This window comes from Diadema setosum, chromosome 7 (genome assembly GCF_964275005.1).
Source record: "Diadema setosum chromosome 7, eeDiaSeto1, whole genome shotgun sequence".
NCBI classification, from domain to species: domain Eukaryota; kingdom Metazoa; phylum Echinodermata; class Echinoidea; order Diadematoida; family Diadematidae; genus Diadema; species Diadema setosum.
The window spans coordinates 42,054,747-42,072,449 of NC_092691.1; the positions used below are offsets into that span (position 1 = coordinate 42,054,747).

At 37.5% G+C, this 17,703-nt stretch overlaps 1 protein-coding gene across 1 annotated transcript in view; it reads right to left on the reverse strand.

Moving 5' to 3' along the window:
* LOC140230830 (heterogeneous nuclear ribonucleoprotein K-like) overlaps positions 1–17,703 on the reverse strand; it is a 177,764-nt gene that overhangs the window by 46,745 nt on the left and 113,316 nt on the right. The window contains exon 5 of the mRNA XM_072310973.1: positions 473–820. Coding sequence (XP_072167074.1) covers positions 473–530 — 58 coding nt within the window. The 5' untranslated portion in view covers positions 531–820. The remainder of the gene's footprint in view (positions 1–472; positions 821–17,703) is intronic.

Here is a 17,703-nt window from a genome sequence, read left to right on the forward strand (position 1 = left end):
AAAAACTGGTATTTTTCCTGATGCTTTGAATTTCATTTCATACAGTACATTATTCACCAGTTATACTTTGAGAAGATTTATTTTTACTTCAGAACCACACACTTTTACTTTAAGAAACAAACATTCATGAAGATAGTATGATGAAAATGAAATCATGCTTGATCAAGTTTCTACAATGAAAGGATTAAACAGACTGAGTATGAAGAGAATACAGGAGGAGGGGTCGATTTATCAATACTAGATTGCTTTCTCCTTGTGTATGATTCCTTGTAGTGTGTGCAGGCAAAGATCAGTGCAGAATCTTATGAAGATAGCGACATAGCGTGCTAGAAGAACATTTGACTCCTGACCACTCTCACAAAAATCAAACAGGTTGTTTGTCCGAGAAAGTTCTTTTTCCCATGATATCAGCCATAGAAGGTACAGCTGCAAGCATCCAAGTGGCCAACTTCTATATTTGAAGCTACCTTACCTTCGTTGTCACTCATTTGCTGCATCTTGCTGTCTCCCATGCTCATCGCTTCAGCCATCTTGCTTTTCCTCCTCAATTCGTCGCAGTGGTCGTGTGGATGTGATGCCGCGTACGGGCAGCGAGGGTTAGCGTTCTTCCACCAAGCTCTACGTGCTTGCTCTTCCTCTCACGGATCTGGTTTCCTCCCGTTTCCCCTCGCAATTTTTTTTTTCCTCCTCCTCCTCCGCTCTTCAGATGAGGCTGTAAATCCAGCCGAAGATCAGTGGCAGACTGACGAGTGATGGGTGAGAGGCGGTTATTTATGCACAGCGCCCTCGACCAATCAGATGCGGCAAAGCAGGTGGGCACCTGGAATAACAAATGAGGCCATTAAGTGATGGTACTTGTTAGGGTGGAGGGCAGCACCTGATTAGCAATTCAAATAAGCCTCCTCAGTATGGATGCTAAAAAATGCTGCCTTTTTCACTCATTCAAACACACACACAGGCACAGACACAGACACACACACTAATGGATACACATCTCTTTGTACACACTGCGCGTTACTGAAGGTACACCCGGCTTCACACATTGTACTCTGTATGCCTGCAAGAGCGTGTGTGTGTGAGCATAATAAATGCAGAGAGGGGTGGGGGCTATGGCGTTCCTGCATTGATCACCAGATACACACAGTTGAAAGGAGATGCAGAAAATGAAAAAAAAAATTGTCCATGCAGTGTAGATGTAAAACCTGGGCCATGGGACTGCAATATTGGGCTTGTCATTACAATAATGGCCCAGCAAGGATGCAATGAGAAGACCAAACATTGTAATAAGGGGCTCCAAACAATACGCATGGCTGTGTGCGACCAGCCATGGCTTTATTTGCTCTTAATAACTGGTCTGCAGCTTGCCTTGCATATGAACTGTTTTCTGAGCTGACTCCCTTCCCTATAGACTCCCACTACAATAGGGCCTGGGTGTGTGATCGTAGGCACGCGACACACTGGCCAGCCAACCACTGCCCATTCATATGGAAATTTGCGAGGCTCGTGGGTATATGCCCACTTGTTTGTGTGTTGACTGGCAAAAGAGGTGGAGTACTGGGTGGCTAGCGATCTGAGACTGAAAGCCAGGCTCATAGGAGCTGCCTTTAGTGGGGAAAAGGACAAGGAAAGAACTATTACACAAACATATGGATAGAGAGAGAGAGAGAGAGAAAGAGATATAGCAACATAACAGTAGATAAGAGAGATAGGGATATACTGCACAAGCAAACATCAGGGAGGGAGAGAGAGGGAGAGAGAGAGGGAGAGATGGGATAGTGAGAGAGGACTTGAGACATTTTGCATCGAATCACACAGTTAGCTGGCACGCCACTGCTGAAGGATGGCTTAATCTGACAATTTGACTTTCATTCCTGCTCAATATTTTACGCTTTTTGACACTTTCGCACGGGACTGCCCTTCTACAGAACGGAGAAATTGCATGTGACGTCAAGCTACAAGCAATATGGAAGCACAGAGATGCCAGTTTAAAGGTCCATAGTACCATACAAAAGAAGTCATAATGTGAAGCTATGAATAGTTTTAGACACTGTTTGGAAGTCAACAATACTGACATCAGCAATGCAATATTTGTACACCAAATGCACTCTCTATTCAAAGGGGGATTTCAATGGTTAGTTTTATTCATGTTTGACCTTTGAAGTCATACTAAAATATCTTTACTTTGCACTGCACTACAGCTTTCTTAAAATATTTTTCCTCCTCAATTTGCTGCTATTTTCTTACCTATCTGTCCTTTCATACTAAAGACACTAGACAGGTAGGTAGTGCTTTTGGCAGTACTTTCCTCTACTATAAAAAAAAACAAACAAAACTACCCAAACAAACAAACACATATATACAAAAGTATTGATGGACTTCACAACCAGTGAGGAATGTTTGTTAATAGAATAGATGGTGGGAATTTCAAAAATATTCCCGCTATGATGACATCTGTATCTACTTGATCAATAGTGGTAAAACGCATCTCCCACCATTGCAAGGAAGTTAATCATAAACTGGAAACAGGAACCACAGTTAACATGTGAGAGAGGTTCATGGACTTTTCTCTCTTTTTTTTATTTATTTATTTTTTTTGATGGACAGTATAAGCATGTTAATTCCTTAGACTGTAACAACTAGATAGCAGTCAAACACTTTGCAATCCTGGGGAATACATTATAAATGATGATTTAATTCAATCTTGACTTGTGCAGTCACAAATCACTCGGATTTATTTACTTCATAAAATATTTGATAGAGAGATAAGAAGAGAATATACAAATCTAGCCACATTTACGTTACCATGGGGACTGTACAGCCAAATAAAGCAAGGCAAAGAATACATACACCAATAAGTTGGGATGAAAATACTGAAAATTAATGAACTTGATTAGCAATATATAATGTAATCCCTGGTTTAAGTGACTAAATCAATTGACTAGTTTAGTCATCCCTTCTAACATGTAATTGATCAGTGTGCAACTCACTGAGGTAATCGTATATAGTAATCACTATGGATATATAGAAGTATTTTTTCCCTGACATATGACCACAGAGTAAAATCATGACACACACACAAAACAATCACATCACTAACGGAAAAGCTGATGTGTGTGCTGCCCCCCCCCCCCCCCCCAAAAAAAAAGAAAAGAAAAGAAGAATGAATTGGAGGGGGAATTCCATTCAAAGTCATGCCTGGAAAGAGAAAGAGAGAGAGAGATAACAAGTGTCAAGATATGGTGGAGGGAAGGAGATGAAATGAAAAAGGGAGGAGAGTGGGGAAAAAAAAACTTACAAAGATTGGTTAAAGATTTTAATATGCACTGAGCAGCAAGGCCTTGGTTTGCAATATTGGTCTGTGGCCTTGCTATTTCAGTTTGCTCTCTCTCGTTTCTTTGCTCCCTGACTGCCCTCTCAACCCCAATCTCCACAGATATCTGATGATGAGTTTGCAGAAAAGACATGACTGGCACAGTCAATTCCAAAACTTGGTTTCTTGTTGCAATGATAGCCATTTGCTAGGATACATGGGCTGTATACACTGTGAAACCAAAGTTATGAATATTTGATATCGATGGCTCAGAAATGGAATATGTTTGCATTGTGATGGTGTTTTAATAGAGGTTACAGAGATTTGAAAGATATGTACAATGATGAATCACTGGGTGTCAACTATCCCTTCTCATGTTCAATCAGGATGACGAATAACATAACTGCTTTATCATCTCCAAGAAGAGACATTTCATTCAACTGCCTCGAACTTCTTATTGCAGGCCTTAGATAAAGTAAACTATATAAAGATTTGAAGAGATATACTTAAGTGATGACTGATAGTTTTCAAGCTGTTAGTAATGATCTCATTAGCTAGTGTGGTGAAATGTAAGATGTAGAACAGTGTCTACATCATTCTATTGTGTATTTGACATGTCCCCTGTCTTGAAATGCAAAAGAGTGCATGTATATCCATACAAACATATATCTCTAAAGCATCTTGACAACTTATCATTTGTTATCACAAATCTGAAGGTTAAAAGATTTAAAAGCAAATCTATATGAAAAAAAAAACATTAGAAAAATAGTAGAGATCATGTATGTTTGATATGAGAAGACCTCTAAGTTACATTGACTGCATTGCAAAGGATATTGGACATAATGTCACACACATTCAAGCACCAATGTCGGACAGAGATACGCGACATAACATTACGGACTCCATCTGCATCATCCAACTAGTGGTGTGTACATGACTTCGAGTAAAATGCCTTCCTGTGACATCAGGGTCCGTCTCAAGAAACCACAATCTGAAGAAAGTTAAACAGCTAACAGGTGAGTACTTCCTGACCTCAAATCCAACACCACATTTACCCCTATTCAATGTCTTGACAATCTTTTCCCACCAGCCTGATTCTTCTTTCCCTCTACAAATAGGACGGCTAACCTGGAAACAAGTTTGATTGATTATCTGTGCTATCCCCATAGTCTGTACTCTCCAGAACTCTCACTAACCTGTGTATCACAACCCCAGCATCACTGACACTCTGATACTCCTCACAGGGAATCAAGATGTCTGAACATATTTCAAATTTGTTACAAGAAACTGCAAATCAAAAGAGGCCAGCCACAAAAAAAAGGGAGGAAAAGAAATAAAAAGAGATAGACAGAAAGGGAGAGTTGTGTAATTGTCATCTTTCATGCCTTTGCCTTTTCCCCACCTCCCCAATCTTTACATCTCTCCTTTTCCTCATCAGTCTGTCTGTCTGTCAGTTTGTCTGTCTGTTTTTTCTCCCTTTCTCTGTTTCCTCAATGTCTCTCTACTTCTCCCATCTCCTTGTTTCCTTGGATATGATATAAAATAACATTAGAGTGAGTTGGTGAATGGGCTTAGAGTGGACCCTTGACTACCTTTCAAACTGAAGGACATTTCAGCATTATTTACTGCTAGATGTGCTTTTCTCCATTTGCTGCAAACATAGCAGAAATGCATGATGAAAGGTTATCATATCGTCTGCTGAGAATGAGAAGGGCGTTAAGTTGTCTCGAACACTATGGGTTTTGAGACAACTTAACGCCCTTATCATTCTCAACCGACGATATTGAGACCCTACTTAAGTGAAATCTCGGTATGAACCATGGTATACATTATGGCAAATGAAGACACATCGAAAGCTGAGCAATTCACAATAAAGCACAAATACTTGAGTCAGCCTATTAAAGCCAACTTGAAAATTATATGTCTGTTTTTAACCATATATCCTCATATATACAGGATGAGCACTTTACAAGACATTTTACTATACACTTTATGCTTCCAAGTGCTCCTAATCTTTCATAATAGAAAGCCTGCTTTCATACAAATATGGACACATTTCAGATGCATTGTTTAATGTAATTTTTAACTGTTGCATGCATAAAGTGGACTACAATATCCAAGGCTATAATGGGTTCACAGTAATCAGTTTCATTTTCACAAGAGTACATTAATGTGCAAGCATATAAAAAGGCATGCATATATTCAAGGAGATACCAGATTCCAAATAATGAACCTTGATATTTCACATGTTAACTTCTGTTGCGCACAATATTGCATTTTTTTCACAGTCAAGATTGAATTAGAGAATGCAAAACATAATTCTCAAATTTTGCTGGAATTTGGTAGGTTTAATGCCAAGGTGAAAGAGAGAAAAGACTATTTTGATATATTATTATTTTTCAATTATCCACAAATGCCTAATACATATAAATAAAGCTATGTACATACCTGTCACTCTGGTCTTAAACAGCCAAACCTTATGTGAATTCAGCCATTTTGGGTTTATTCTTAAATTCTTCCTCAGAAATCTTAAGGGTACAGTGAAACCCCGATATAATGAGATTCGGTTATAACGAAGAACCGCTTATAACGAGGCGATCGCGTCGGTCCCATTATCCTTTGCATGTAAACCTATGGCAGAACGAATTGGTTATAACGAGTTCGGTTATAACGAGATTCCGGTTATAACAAGGACATTTTCAGTGCATCATGATGAAGCAAAACATAACCAATTTGATCGGATACAACAAGGTTCCATTTCTTGACCTGCTGTTTTCAAACACGTGATGAACGAAACATTGAAAAACGAATTCACGCTATCCCCGTTTTACAGAGTCTGTGCGGAATGTAGTAACACACTGCACAGGTGCCCGTCCCGTCTCGATCTCTGCATGTACTATGTGAAGCGGGAAGACTCTAAAACAAACATTCCCGCCGTTATCCTTCTTTACCGCCCATTATCAGTGATGAATAACCGAGTACCGTTCCTTCCATGTTTCTTCTAAACCACATAACATAATCATAATCATTCCATTTTCTTTTTTGCGAGGTTCCATTTCTTGACTTGCTGCTTTCAAACATGCAACAAACGAAACATTGAAAACCAAATTCACGCTATCCGTGTCTCTTTCCCATTTTGCAGAGCAGTTTGTGTTTTCTTTTAAACCATGCGATAAGACACAGAAATACCTTCCGATGTTCCGACTAAGTTATTGAATAAAATCATTCGATTTTCTTTTTGGCGAGATACGCGTGCATGATATTAGGTCAGACCACACCTCAACGAGAGAAAAAAAAATACAACGCATTCAAAATCTTTTCATGTAGCGACAATCGTGGCCAAAATGGACAATAGTATCGGAATGTGCGTGCAACTCATCATTATATCCTTTCCATTTTTAGCTCCGACTTCCAGTCGTTTTGCTGGCTAGTTAATAATTATGAGTGTATATGATTAAAGCTGAAATAATTAATGAAATCACAGCAATCCCGGCGGATGACAGTAGCGTAAAAATAGTTGAATAATGCATGTTAATCTACTTGAGTCCGTGTTTAGAAAAAGAAACAAATGCATTTAACAGTTTGAATAGATCTGGGATTGTTCACTGTCATGTAACAAATGGTAATATGAATATGAGTGTGTATGACTAAAGCCGAAATAATTAATGAAATCATAGTGATCCCGCCGGATGACAGTAGCGTAAAAATAGTTGAATAACGCATGTTAATCTACTGAAGTCGGTGTTTAGAAAAAGAAACAAACGCATTTAACAGTTTGAATAGATCTGGGATTGTTCACTGTCATGTAACAAATGATAATATAAATATGAGTGTGTATGATTAAAGCCGAAATAATTAATGAAATCATCGCGATCCCGCCGGGTGACGACAGCGTAAAAATAGTTGAATAGTGCATGTTAATCTGCCTAATTGAGTTGGTGTTCAGAAAAAGAAACAAACGCATTTAACAGTTTGAATAGATCTGGGTTTGTTCATTATCATTTAACACTGCATTTCACAATGAAGATTTTTCTTTTTTTCAGAATGGTCTATGAAGTACAGATTTGCGTAAAAAGGATCACAACCTTCCAAATTCAATCCTGTCGCATATTTTTCAAGAACGGGTGTACAAAACGTAAAGAGATTTTCGGAAGAAAATAGAGAACGCATTTTTTTTAAATCCCTTCGGGCGCAACAATGATACATTGCATAGGATTACAGCTGAAATGATTCATGAAATTATCGCATTCCCGCAGGGCACCAACAGTGTAACATATACCTCACAAGTTACGATAAACAATGCATGTATGTTACTTTATTTGCGCTGGTGTTTTAATAGAAAAACTTCCCAAATGCATTTTATACAATATGATTTTGGTCATTGTCATTTTACAATGTACACTGTATTTCACAAATGAAAAAATATTCTTTCAGAATGGTTCGATATAAGAGGAAGAGATAAGTGTAGAAAGAATCACGAATATGATCCTGCCGAGTAGATCTACTTCTTAAGAACATAATGTGCAACTATTATGTGAAGAGATCTTTGGAAGAAAAATAAAGAATTAACGCATTTCAACCCCTACTTTTTTTTGTCTTTTTTATGTATCAATTCACAAATAATTTCCCTTTATTGTCTCAATAATAACGATCCATAATTGTGTAAAAACAATTCAAAGGATGTTCTTAAGTTTGATTGACAGGTATATGATGTCATGCTTATGTTTTTCTTTGATTTTAATGCGTACGGTTATAACGAGGTAATATCGCCGGTCCCACGGACCTCGTTATAACGGGGTTTCACTGTATAAACAGTGCTCTTTGAATCATTGGCCAAATTTCTCTCACACAATATGCTACTTGATTGTACAGAACTCTAGTTTTTATGACATTTTAAACAAGAAGACCTATTCACAGAGGAATGATTCAAAAGACTAAGAAAAATGCGTCTGTAAGCAGTGTGCTGTGATTTACAACGATTCCATCAGTATCATCTGTCTTTAATGTCACATGTAGAGAACATGAAGATTGACTGCTATCAGTTCACTGGATGCAAGTAGGGATGGAGAATACAGCTTGAGGTCTGGAAATGTCACATATGTCTTTCAAGAATACTGGAAATAGCTACATTCAGCATTTTGCCACTTACTTCTTGATAGTGAATTGTTAGTAGAGATCTGTGAAGTTCTAAATAATCAGGCTCCATCTTCAACATGAAATCACATTTCAATTTTTAAAGGCACAGTAGCTGTTTTCTTTGCTTTTTTAATTGACCCCTATGTCTATACTAAAAGGCCATTCAAAGGCATTCTTCCACCGATGTCTCCTAGCACGGGTCCTTTGCTCTTATTACCAATGTACAAAAAGAGAGAAAAGGTCGTTTGCTACCCTTTGGCTTTTCCTCCATCGAGCACACCATCAAATGATGTAGGCACTCCTTTGTTTAGCACATTGATTCTCTCTGTGTTTCAGAAAAAAGTCAAATGGTTCTATTCACTTGCAGAGTCACTGCATTTGTACCACATGCATTATTAAAGACATCTGTGAGAATCAATTCTTTGTGTAGAGGCCAAAGGCAGAGCAGTGGATGAATTGGCAAAATGCAGTCCCATCTAGTGCCACATCACTTGCTGGGATTGGGGGCATTGTTACCATGTGCAACCTCCTCAGTGTTTTCGTTTTAAAGGTTTAAAGTGGGCATGAATTCAAGAGAACAGTAAAATAATCAATATTTCATAAAGTACTGGACAATGCTCTCACTGCATATAGAAACAAATATATTATGTTAGAAATCTAAAAAAAAAACAACTTAATGGCAACTTGATTGTATTAAACAAGCACACAAACAAAATCTTAAAAGGCCTCTTTGTTTCAGACATATTTCTCTAGGCCGTGACCAGGGTGACTAGGGAGAAAGAGATTTGTCCAGGTAAAGCTGCAATCCTGATTTAAAGAGGTCACAAAATGAATAATCCAAACATCATAAAGAATTTAATACCCTAAAAAAATATAATTTGTAGCAGAGTTAATATTGGATGTCAGGCAAAGGTCCTTATTACCTATGATGTTTTCTCATTCTAAACCCATAGGCTTCTGCAATATGCCTTCTAAATTTCTGTAAAATCTCTGTGAAAACAAAAGGAACACTCTACATGTTTATTAATGGCTGATGTGCTAGCATCAATCAATACTTTGCTTATCTATACTACTCCCATACCTGATTTTGGATAATACTTCATACAGCATTTTACTTTACCTTTTGTGCTCTGTGTGGAATATTGATTGTTAGTGACTTTATGAGTGATATCTTGATTCATATGCTAAAAAGAAACCAAATTAAAGGGACCATATAGTTTTGGTTGAGACCTAACATCAGGTTTCTATTTTTTTTTTGTGAGATATTGAGAAATCTCTTATGAAATATGAAAGAGCATGCAATTCCAAGAGGGATTCAACAATTATATTGACCAAAATTGGTTTTGAAATGGCTGAGATATCCAAAGCAGAGCAATCCAAATAAAAGGTGGGACCCACCTTTACCAGGATTGCTTTGTTTTACTTTGTGTTTTAATGTCTTAGCCATTCCAAAACCGATTTTCATCTAATAAACTTCGAATTCCTCTTAGAATGGTATGCCCTGTATCATTTCATAAGTGGTTTCTTGGTGTCTCACAAAAAGTTATAAGGCCAATCCCCATAAAGTTATAAGCCCAATCCCCATCTCCACCAATACTATACCATCCCTTTAAATCCTGCCATTGCATGTGCAAAACAATAGGAGTATTTGTCTGAATGGCTGATACAGAATGCATAAAGTACACCCACACAATCACCTACACAGCCATTAAACAAACTGTTAACTTTCGCCTAAAATCTCAAGCTAAGGATATGCCCTGGCCAACAAAACAGTCAACAAGTGCTACATCATTGAAAACACTTGATCATCCTATCATGAAAAAATTAGAGTGAGTCCTTTCTTTCAGGGAAATGCACACGACAATCAAACATTTTTCATCCTAAACTGCCCACTAATTTCAGTCGATTTGTGACAGTGAGTCATCCATATCTGTATTGTCTTCGCATCTACATCTCATTATGTCAGGAAAATTGTGTCCCAATACTAACTATCTGGGGTACATAAACAATAACTTGTAAAGTCCTGTGGTTTGTGACACACTGATGCAATCAAACTGGAGTATGAAATGAGGTTAGGACATTCATAGGAATGAAGATGGAGCAATGATTAAGTGGGGCATACACATTGAGGGAAAAAGGACTACAGGAAGGTGCTGTAGAGTGCAGCTACTAAACATGTTGCTCTTGAAGTGCTCCTGTTTGTAAGTAGTTTAGCAATGGTGCAGAAATAACTCAATTTGGGGAAACTAGTTGTTTACCACACAAACAAACTAAACTGGCATGTGCCATGGAAAAGAAATAGAGACAGATGCACAGACAGAAACAGAGATCGGGATATAGAAGCAAGAATGTGGGATGGAAAATGATTGAAAAATGCAATATTTTGCTCCTGTTGCTGTTGAAGAAATGTTGAATGTCAAGAAAGAGAAATGACCACTAAAGAGAAGAGCACACCCTGGTGAAGGTTTGAATATTTCCTGTATGTTTGCTTTCTCCTCAATGATGGAGTGACTATCAATTTAAGCTCATCTTATTACGTGGAATTACGCAGACGTTATTTAAGTTGATGGTATTTGTTGAATTTTATGGCGGTACATCTTACTTGGTATTTGCATGCAACCCTTGAAAGTTTCTACCAACCTATATAGAGTGGGCGGCAGAATGAATAGACAGAGTGTCTCAATGCTGTTGATATTTTGACATTCATCCAGTGTAAAGGCATCTCTTCCTATCCATGTCATCATGATCATATTCTTCCATCTTTAGAAGGAAAACAGCTTTTGAATAGACTTCCTTACTCCTGATGCAAGCAATTCCACTTGTGGATTTAATCTTATACCATATTTTCAACTAAACAGCAAGATATTTCATGATCCTTGATGTTTACAAGTTGATGATATTTTGCTCACTTCAACACAAAGCAGCTAAATTCCTAAATGGGAACTGGTCTAAAAGATGAACGTCACTATTTCTGGAATGGTCATACAATAGCCTTTCATACCTTATAATCTTTTACTCCGCTAATGGCAGTCGAAGGTGGGTTTATAAATCGTCACAAAATGAAAAAAAAAAAAATCTAAGAATGCATCTGGCATTGGCAGCCTACAAATGGATTACAGTATATCTCATACTGTGTAAACAACCGACAAAAAGGATTCATGAGAGAACTTCAAAATGTAAATTGTCCAGCTTTAGGCATATGTGGTTTCCTGTTCATATCCAACTTATCTCATACCATGACATCGTGTTTGTTTGTTTGCCATTTTTTAGGGGGGGGGGGGGTTGCCAGAAGAAACAAAGTTCATAAGAAGAAACACACTCTTGTGGCACTAAAATAGCTCACCTTCAATTTGTCTACGTGGAAGAAATAGTATAATCCGCTACATTCACTTGAGTGTCAATAACAAGGAATATAATAAAACTTGCAGACAATATAATCAAATCTAAAATAAGACAAAAACATGAGAGGCTTCAGAAAGACAGGCAGATTCCTCTACCACGTCCAAGACTGCTCTTTACAATTCTCTATTCTGTACATCCTTTAGTCAGACTGCCGATGAGGAGTCTGGAGTTAAAACAGCTGACAAGTTAGATTTTCAGCCACTACTCATGAGAGCGCAGTGGGTCCAGTATGTCTGTGATATTTGAGAATCTCAAAGGGAGTAGGGTATTATAACACTCAAGAGGCTATGTTGTTAGTTTTGTCTACATCCAGGAAGACTCCCCCAAGGGGAATGAGTGATAAGTGCTATAAGCATGGCCTTGAGAAACATTAAGACAGGTGAGTGGAGAGAAAACAATGAATGGGGGATACATAGCTCAGGTAGTGAGTGTGGGCATTCTCTCCATCCAACACATTTCTATGGTCTGAGAGACATGTCACAGCTCTCATCCTTGTACAGTAGGTTACATTGATGATAAAAACACTGTGATATCTTAAAATCTTATAAGTGTTCTTGTTACGGTTCTCAGTCATTAAGTTAGTGTTTGACATTATAAATATTCACCAAAGTCTTGAGATACATAATAAAAATGATATCAAACATGACATACCATTCATTATGGTGCAACACTGATCATACTTTCATCTCACTCAGCGTTACCATTACATAAAACTATGGTTGATGAGTTAACCTTGACTGAATGAATTACTGTCAATCTTTCCAGCATACTGGTAATACCACAAGCTGTCATCAGTATAATCTCTCCCATAAGTCAGCTCTTCTGGTCATCTGTGGAATTTTTCAAGCCTTACTTTATTTATTTAATACTATTACGTGATATCATCAGGGAGGTGAGAGTCACCTCCCTGATATCATAAGCATCAAACTGTTACTGTTGCAAAGTTATGGTAATTCAAATACCATCCTTTGAACTTTTCAAAGCCGTATCTAACACACCACCACCACCACCACCACCACCACCACCACCACCACCACTACTACTACTACTACTACTTCTACTTCCCCTACCACTTCTACCACCAACAACACAACAATATGGTCTTAAACCCAAGGCACCTTCTTTAGCGTTGCCACTGTTCTTCCAGAGGGCCCTGCGATCATCATTACATGTACCAGCATTGCCAGGTACACATATACACACTTGGGTCGAGAGGGACGTGGTGGGTAAAAGCACCTCGTCCAAGGAAAAAGGAATTTGGCAGGATCCGAACTTGGGATCTCAGTTACAAAGTCAAGGGTCTTATCCACTATACCACTGTGCCCCCACACTGAAGGTTTGCACAACATACTTTTGATTATATGCTACCATTTCTTACCTCTTAATTTTGAGTTATCACTACACTGAATGTAGGAGATTTCAAATTAGTGAAGAAGTATCAAATCTAAGGCAAGAATTGAAACTGACTTCTTGGATAATATTCATAAAAAATAATTTCTGTGATATTTTCTATTTATCTTTATGTAACAATACATTACTGTAAAAGTGGATAATTTCGCGTAACTAATTTTTTGCGCTCGGCCGGTTAAGAAGAGTTTTGCATGTTTTCAATTCCCTGTAATCAAGACATCAAATCCTGGAACACATGGCAAGCAGAAATATTTGCATGCTTTATTTTCGCCCTAGTTTCTTGTTGCGCAAAATGTGCAAAAATGTCCACTTTTACAGTATGTTAGAGTTTATTTGGTACTTGTTTCATCTGCACAAACCAGGAGAACAAGAATTTCTTAAGCTAGTTCAAAGAAAAGCAAAATATCTTCAGACTCTGAATGGGTTTTATGCTGGTATGTGATGTTTAAAATGTGTATTTTTGTAGGGCTTGTATAAAGTGAGATGCACAAAGATTGAGATCATATGCTGTGAAAAAAAATCTGAAAAAAAAGTACTCTTCATGAATGACTTATGTTTAAAGGGACTGTACAGTACTGGTAGAGGTGAGGATTCAGGTTTATAACACTCCTTAGTGAGATAATGAGAAACCTCTTATGAAATATGAGAGAGAATGTAACTTTAAGAAGGATTCAAAGTTTATTTGATGAAAATTGGTTTTCAAGTGGCTGAGATATCCAAAAAAGTGGTAACAATAAAAGGCGACAGGCCACACCTTTTATTAGGATCTCTTTGTTTCACCTTGTTTTTGGATATCTCAGCCATTCCAAAACCGATTTTCATCAAATAAACTTTTGATACCTCTTAGAATTGCATGTTCTTTGACATCTCATAGAGTGGTTTCTGAATATCTCACAAAATGTTAAAAGCTAAATCCTCACCTCAACCAGAACTGTATACCCCCTTTAATATAATTAGAACAATACCCCAAATTTGAAGGTTTTGATCTATATAGGATTCACATTTTGTTTTATCATCAACAGTAATTTTGTATCAATCTATATTATATTATACATAATTTATATAAATATCAAGTCTAACTGACATATATGTAAATATAGTGTATATATATATATATATATATATATACACACATATATATATGGACATATGAGAGTGAAGTTACTAAAGAAGAAAGCATTTTTTTTTGTATTCATTTAAGCATGAAATTCTATGAACAAAAATAAGCTGAGAATTGAATTCAATGTATCAAATATAGGTGAAAATTTCTTTTTCTATTCAAACTGTCACATTAGACTTGCTAAGAAGGGGTCAATAACTTGTTCTATAACATATAATAGGGAAAGAATACTGATGATGATGTAGTTGTTTAGTTTCTATTCATGGTGGTAATGAATTTTCTTTTAAGGCACAGACCTCAACAATAAAATTTAACTATACTATCTACTTCTTGTATGACAAGTAGTATTCAGGTTCACTTGCACTGCCTGGGTATTTAGTTAAAATTACTAGACAATAACCAAGAAACATCTACCATCATTGTTATTTAGGAATTTCTCAGTCAACTAAGAAATTGAATCAAGAATACACAATCAAAAAGATTGAGCACTCCCAAATATGATGTATGCCTACAATACGGCATATGGTAGAGTGTGATGAAATTGTTACATTATTTGCAATGGGTTGTCTCCAGAAGACAGTGGAATGACTTTCATCCCGTGGTGTGATGTGAAGGCACCTGTGGGATACTACACAAGGTGCATTACCCCAGCCAGCGATATATTGACTCTCTACTCCTTGCAGCGCTGTGTAATGGACCCACATTAATTATGCCTATATTGATTATCAGTACTGTGGCACAATGGCGCTGAAAGCCCCATGCGCTTAATGTAATAACTCCACGTACGACGTGACTAATGAAAATGTAATAAGTACTGCCACGCCATCACGTGGCTGGATGGCTTTTATTGCAGCCCTGTTTTTCTGCCATTCCCCGAGTGTGGGAGAAGCGTGCTCCGTTGCTATGGAGTGCTGGCATGGGTAACAAACCCACGCTCTGTCACTGACAAATAACATACAATATTTTCTCCTAACTTTGATGGGTGAAAAGCTGACTCAAGGTCCTTTATGGCTCAACTAAATCATACAGCAAGAGAGAAGACATAGATAGTAACAGTGAGGGGTGGAGGGATTTCATTGCATGTTAAGGGAGGTATTAAAGAGAGCAAAATTTAAAGTGAGACACAATATCAAAAGCAAAGTGGTAAATATACTGTAAAACCAGAATTTTTTGCATGCATGAAACTTGCAGGAATTCAGCAAAGGAACTAAGATTTGCAAAAGTAAAATGCACATGATAATTTTCATCTGCAGAGGGCAATGCATGCCAGTGCAATGTGGTACAGCAACATGGTTGTCATTCGTGACAGTTTCATGCTGCAAAAAAAAAAAAAAAAAAAAGGCTGTCGGCTCCAATTCTCAAGTTTTATGCCATGAATGTTAGTGGTATCACAGTAAAGAAGGGAAGATATAATACTTATTTGTATTACTTATTATACTACTTATCTGTCACCATGCCTCTTGATCATATATTCATCCACTCACAAAATATTATACTTGTGAAATGTAGCATAAGGTACATGACCAGCAATATAGTACCAGAGAAGTGGAGAAATATCCCATATAACTTGAGTGCAAAAAAGACACTGAGGACGATAGATATTGAATACATTCATACCACAGCTGAAATAACTTTACCTGTTTTTGTACTGGGGAATATAAAGACTAAACACTCAAAATACAGAAGTATGCGACAGAAAGACTGGAAAAGGGAAGCAAATACGGCACTTAGAGAGAAAAAGAAAAGAGATATCACCTTCTGCTTCTCAGTTTACCACAGAATGGAAGAGGAAATTCTTAAGAGTTATGAAGGGTAAAGAGAAAGAGAGAGAGAGCGAGAAAGAAAGATGAGAGGAGGGGGAGAAGAGAGAGGGAGAAGGAGAGAGATGGCCACAGCTTGTCAGGAAGACTGAAAGCAGTCCATATTTCACTGACGGCTCAGGAAATTCACAATTCTGGGTACAATGGACCGAAAATTTCAACTCGATATGACTTCACAACAAATTACACATAAAAGCTGCTGGAGTGTAAGAAATTGACGGTACAATTTTGAAGTAAATTAGTTCTTCAATGACATCCATGCTTCGTGCCTATTCCTATTACAACACAAAAGGACTTGAAGGTTAATATGACAGATGACTAGACATGATTTATTAAACATTTATTTCCTAGCAGAGATTTTATAATATGCTTGCCAACTATTTCTTGTTTCAGCTACCAAAAACATTTCTTGTAGTTGGTGCCTTGAACCTTATGACAGATTGATATAAAGTCAATGATAGCATAAGAAAAACCTTGCATGCAAAATTGCTAAATTCAGACTTGTATCAGGACACCATAAGACAATGAAGCTGACATTGAATGACAAGGCATGGCTTGGTGGATAAGGTTATTTTGGTGGATTGTGCTGATGAGTGCTTCAAACCTTTCAAGCTTCCTGTGTCATTGCCTTGTCTTCTCCCTCTCTCAATGCACATTTATCTTCAAAATCTGAACTAATCTAAGATTTCCATACGATAAATTGTAAAAAATGATCAAACTTGACAGATGTGGCAATCACCGTTCTCTCCAATAAAGATTGTAATTTGAAAGTTTCTAACAGTCTTCACCTACCATAACAAATATTGTAATTTTCTAAAGCATGATCTTGTTACTTTTTATTTCTGTATTTCTTCTTGTCACTCTGATTCTCAGCATTGTGGGCTGTGAATAACATAGGAATAAAAAGCAATCAATTAATTTTACACCTTAATTGTTAGATATCAGAACATCATTCATAATTGTTATAAATGTAAAAAATCAGAAAGATTCCCTCCTGTTATGTGATACCAATCCGCTTAATACTACAGGTGTATCCATCTTGGGTATTCCTAACCAGGAAGCCAGGTATATTTTTTAAGGTTCAAACCTACCATATTCAATGGCATTGCTGCCATGTTTCTTGATTTTGGTATATTTACTACAATCAATTTGAACATAGCATGCAGTTTCACTTCTACTAATATGTCAATTACAGTCTCCGACTGGCCTGATTGGCTGAACATAAGTCACTGCGACACTCCCACTGGCCTGATTGGCTGAACATAAGTCACTGCGACACTCCCACTGGCCTGATTGACTGAACATAAGTCACGGTGTCACTCCCACTGGCCTGATTGGCTGAACATAAGTCACTGCGACACTCCCACTGGCCTGATTGGCTGAACATAAGTCACTGCAACACTCCCACTGGCCTGATTGGCTGAACATAAGTCATGGTGTCACTCCCACCGGCCTGATTGGCTGAACATAAGTTACTGTGACACTCCCACTGGCCTGATTGGCTG